This window comes from Hevea brasiliensis, chromosome 5 (assembly GCF_030052815.1).
Source record: "Hevea brasiliensis isolate MT/VB/25A 57/8 chromosome 5, ASM3005281v1, whole genome shotgun sequence".
NCBI classification, from domain to species: Eukaryota; Viridiplantae; Streptophyta; class Magnoliopsida; order Malpighiales; family Euphorbiaceae; genus Hevea; species Hevea brasiliensis.
This window is the reverse complement of record NC_079497.1, coordinates 11,929,889-11,935,474: the sequence shown is the minus strand read 5'-3', so window position 1 is coordinate 11,935,474 and position 5,586 is coordinate 11,929,889. Positions and strand designations below refer to the sequence as shown.

Below are 5,586 nucleotides of genomic sequence, written 5' to 3'. Positions count from 1 at the left end.
GGAAAAAGAAATAGACTTTGTTTTTTCTTAGCCAACCAAAGACAATAATTTGATTCACTTTCCAAAGTTCAATTTCTTGGATTTAATTCCCAATAAGATAAAACCATGAATGAAAACATCAAGGTGTGCATCATATAGAAGGGTGTAATAGTAATTAAATAAATTCAAAAAAAGAAGGCTACTTTGGTAATTTCGAAAAGACCAACTAGGACCTTATCTTGTTAAATTGCCTTGCATGAACTTTCATTACATTCAACCTTCTTCAGATTTAGAAAATCCAACTCGCCCATCCACCCCGCCCCTCTCTCCCTCTCTCTCTCTCTCTCTCTCTCTCTCTCTCTCTCATCGCCCACTGACAACAACATTCACCTCTTTCTAGTCTATTTGGAAAGTGATCATCCCCCAGCTTTTCCCTTCTCTCTCTGCGATATATGCATACAGAGCCAAAAGTTAGTAAACCTCTACTCAAACCTAAAACCAATCTCTCCCCATTATAGATCGCCACCCACAAGAAATGCCTTCTAATACTCCTAAATCCTCACTCATGCTCCATCGGATTAACAGCCCCGCATCCATCACCACCAACACAGCCGCCTGCCAGAAGCGGTGGTCCCCTCTATCATGCGCCACCCCGGTCCCAGAAACCGTCGCACGTTATCACACCCATGTCGTAGGCCCCAACCAGTGCTGCTCCGCCGCGGTACAGCATATCGCTGCCCCTGTCTCCACTGTGTGGTCCGTAGTCAGACGATTCGATAACCCTCAAGCTTACAAGCACTTTGTAAAGAGCTGTCACGTTATTGTCGGAGATGGAGACGTAGGCACCCTCCGAGAGGTCCACGTGGTCTCGGGACTTCCTGCAGCTAACAGCACGGAGCGTCTCGAAATCCTGGACGACGAGCGCCACGTTATCAGCTTCAGCGTGGTTGGTGGGGACCATCGGCTGGTGAATTACAAGTCTGTCACAACCCTCCACCCTTCTCCCGCGGGTAACGGCACCGTAGTAGTGGAATCTTACGTAGTGGATATTCCTCCTGGCAACACGAAGGAGGATACGTGTGTGTTTGTGGAGACCATCGTTCGGTGCAACCTGCAGTCACTAAATGAGATCGCCGAGAACTTGGCCAGCCGCCATAAATCATCATTGTGAGTCATATTACAATATAATACAGATGATCGTCTCATATATATATATATATATATATATATATATATAGTAGTGTTGAAAATGAGATGGCTTTGGTGATACACAGTCGTTTTTGTTATTACTATCGGATGTGAGTGTGCCAACGAAACTTGAACAACTAGTTTTCCTGTAATATTAGTGTTATTTATTGTCACTTTGAGTTTTTTTTTTTAATTTTTTTTTAATTTGTGGAAATAGAAAATTAATAAAGAATTCGTGAGTCATGACACTTATATAAATATCTTAATGTCTTATAATCTTGCTTTTAGTACTAATTTTCTGTCGTCATTACCGGCGGTAATTTGGGCTAATAATAAATTATTAAACGACATTGTTGTTTTGGTGGGAATAATTTATTAAACGTGGAAATATAAAAAATGTGGTCTCGTTGATTTTGAAACTATGGGATTTTTCCATTTTATGACCTTAACAAAAATTAAATTACTGGTTTAGCATTCTAATTAGGTTAAAATTAATGATTTAATTTTTATATTTTAAAAATATATATTAATTAGTTAATCTTATTTCATTTCGTAAATCTTTCATTTTTATTAATTTAATTTTTAATTAATAGACTGAAAAGTCCTCAAGTACGAAAATATTTATAATAATAAAAAAATTAATAAAAATAGGTGGGAAAGTAAATGTGTGATGAAATCAAAATTTAAGGACTAATATGGTGTTTAAAATATGAGAATTAAATAATTAATTTAATTATAATATAAAAATTAAATAGCAATTTGAAAAAAACAAAAGAGCATAGGACCATTAAAACAAGATACCGCCAATTCTATAAAATTTATATGGTTATTAGATAAATTATATAACAAAATTGATATATGTTACCATCGAGCAAGATAGGCTGATGGTTAATCTGGTAAGATGGTTCTGTCTAATTCTAGTTTCAACTCCTCGTATCAGTATTAAGCATGATGATTAAATATTATCTTTGCTTAGGAGTATAATTGAGAGTTAGTAGTAGATTGTCAAATAATTTATCTCTAAGGATACCACCTCGAGTTTGGTGATAGCTTCCTTCTTTTGGAGTTAAGTTAAATCAAGGACGAAATGAACTCGAGCTTCAAACCTAAGGGGATATGACCGTCATATCTAGAGATTCTTCATTTTTTCATTTTCAAATAAAAAAAAAACATCCAATATATGTTTAATGAAATATTGTGTAATATATATATATAATTTAATTAAAATTTTAATTTTTATTAAAATTTAATAAAAGAAATTTAACTGCATTATATTACATTAAATTTATGTATTTTTTATTAACATTATATTATATTAAATTATGTATTTTTTATTTATAAAGTACTTAAATTTGTATGAGTTTAACAAGCACTAAAATCGAGTAGAACGTTTACGCTTTACAATTTTCTTTTATATATATATATATATATAAAGGGTATTCGATGTAGTTTTTGGCAGGAGGAAAATGGTAACTATACAGAAATTATTTAATATATTATGAATATATTTATTATTTATAATTTAAAAAATAATTATATTTCAACATGTATGAGGACTGAGGTGCACCTGAATTATTTTATAATTTTGGGTAACGATATTGCTGTGGTAGGAACATGAGAGACAGGATTGCTTTCTGCTTGACGGTGCACAAAATCCAATGTGGGATATGAACTCGATTCAACCTTAGAAATCACCGGTTAAGGCATATCCTAGCATCCATGGCGATGGAGATTGGAAGCATGTTGCGATTAATTAAAAGAGAAACACTAATAACGTGAAGTAGGGAATCAAAAGCAGCTGCAATTTGACCTTTAATAAATCAAAGTATACAAATAGGTGTTAAAAAAGAAAGAATCAAGTTGCAAAATTTTCTATTTCGTTACATGTGAAAAGATTATAGATAAAACAAATGCAAGTTGCAAGTGTTTGTATTATGTCTCTAAGGGAACTTGTGAATAGGAGGGGGTCTTGTGCAAGTTGGCATGCAAGTGGGAGAAAGGAGAGAAGCTAGGCCGAGGGCTGCTTTTAATGTTCTCATGTACTATTCTCTGCTTTTTAAATGCGTTCACGCCACCGCCCATTCTTTTCTCTCTCTTCCATCTCTTGTTTGTTTTTTTGCTTCTTCCTCCTCCAATTTTTTTCTCCCTTCAATTCACCGTTCACGTTCAGGGCTTATTATAATATACAATAACACCAGCGCTACTTTAGACGCAAATTTATATAGAATGAGCATGTGCTTCAAGCACGCAATAATTTCTCCAACTTAAAAATTGGCGCCATCATCTCCGCTTAGAAAATTTGATAATATTAAAAAAATATAAAATTTCATATTTTAATATATGAGATATTTTAATTTAATCTTTATTAATTTAATATTTTACATTTTTTTTATTAATGAATATGATTTAAATTATTAATTATCATTAAATGATCATTAATTATCATTAAATGATATTAACTTAGCAAACAAGTGGTACTAACATGATGATATGTTAGCACCCCACGTTCACCACATAAGCACCATATTAGTCCTGTGTTGCCACATCTAAAACGTGGATGAAGATTTGCATTTAACTAAATAAGATGTTAATTTAAGAAATTAAATATACTTGTTTTGCCATTACGACTCTACCCAAACCTCAATAATTGTGGCTCTAATCTGAAGCAAATTATAATACACATTATTAAAAAATAATGCAATACACACTTAAAAAATTATTTTTCATAAATTATAGAAAGTAAACTCGTATATTATTTACTTATTGTAAGTGAAAGTGTACATGTCAGTAAATTATTCAATTTAAAAACTTATTAATATCAATAAACCACTCAATTTAAAAGCTTATTAATGTCCCCGCATGTAAATGGCCACTGTGTTAGAAATGTAAACAAACTCATATTCATTTTATTTTGTGTTAAAATATTTAATTAATAAATATGATCACTAGGATTCGAATTCTAAACCTATAATGATGATGATTTTACCATTTTAAAATATATGCAGTGCATCAAAATAATGATGGCAATTTAACTATTTCTAAATAAATGAAAAAATAATTTATTCAGTTCAAGAAGAATGATTGTGATGACTTTAAGATCAATGGTTGTGCACATCTTATACCTATTTATTTCATAAAAGAGGAAAAAGGAAAATTTGAATTTGAAACTTTATTTGAATTCGAAAATTAAGAATTAGAGTTGTCTAATTTAATTTAAAAATATATATATTTATAAAATTAATTAATTTATCTTTAAAATTGCAATTTATTATCTAAATTTTCTAATTTGCAATGGACCACTTTGAAAGTAAGGCCAAATTCAAAACATTTGATAAATAAGCAGAAGTCTCTAAAGGGATTCATATTATATTTCAACAAAATCTTAAATCATAGTTTATATATAATCTCATATCACAATCTACAAAAGACAAGCAATTTAAGATCAATTGCTATATAAGATATGCAATATTTGATAAATACTTAGTTAGAGATTAACTTGCTTCATTTATTGTTGTTCTTAAACGGTCGGGCCGTGTGCCTTCGTATAGCAAAATTCTAAATAGAACCACTCTAAATCAATAGAGTATTCATGAGAAATATATTTTTAATGGTTTATAATTTGTCATATTTTTATACATGTTAAGGGGTATATTTGTAATTGAATAGTTGTGATGCTTAGGTTAAGGTCCCGTCTTCCAAGAAATTGAATAGCTTTACATTATCATACACACTGAAATTAGATTAATTATATGGTAAGTCGGTGATTCCATATAGGATTTGTATATGGAATGACAAACCACTAGCAAGTTAACATGTAAATAAATTTACTTAAAAAAAAAAAAATTGTTTGGTAGATATTTATTTTTGAGTCCATTTTTTTTATTTGTGAAATCACTTTTATTCATATTTACTTGTGATTTTGTATATGATTGTCTATATAAAATTACCGTTTTATTATATAATTTTTCCTGAAATTAACATTCCTTTACAAGAAATAAGGGAACAAATGGAACAAATGCAAGATGTTGCGGGGTCTTTATGTACGAAAGGGAGAACTACATGAAACCCACTCATCTAATCTCTCCATGGACGGCAAAGACTTGATCGAACACATTAGATATTTAGTCTAATTATTCCCATGTAACCTTCAAGGATGTAGAGAGTAGATCGGTACTGAGTTTTTCAAGTCTTCCATTTCTTCAATATTTTTACCATTATTAAATTTATAAAAAAGAAAAGAGTTGGATTTGTCCTTTGATCTATTTTCTGTCATTGATCTAGTAGTTCATGATCGAGTAATTGCGACAGAGAGTAAGAAGTTAAGGTTCAAAAAACTCCAATGCCACGACATTGCATGAGAGGCTAGGAACAAGAGGCTTATGTTTGTGGGTATCCGTGAACAGAGGACAATTAGTTTCA

At 31.2% G+C, this 5,586-nt stretch overlaps 1 protein-coding gene across 1 annotated transcript; it reads left to right on the top strand.

Moving 5' to 3' along the window:
• The first annotated feature begins 283 nt into the window (after window positions 1–283).
• Window positions 284–1,360, top strand: LOC110656726 (abscisic acid receptor PYL4). The gene has a single exon (XM_021813636.2). It carries the CDS (start codon window positions 515–517, stop codon window positions 1,148–1,150), a length of 636 nt encoding a protein of 211 aa, XP_021669328.2. The 5' UTR covers window positions 284–514; the 3' UTR covers window positions 1,151–1,360.
• Window positions 1,361–5,586: the final 4,226 nt, after the last annotated feature.

Excerpts from the sequence above, each read along its gene's own strand:
- LOC110656726 (XM_021813636.2), top strand. The coding sequence starts at position 515 with ATGCCTTCTAATACTCCTAAATCCTCACTCATGCTCCATCGGATTAAC.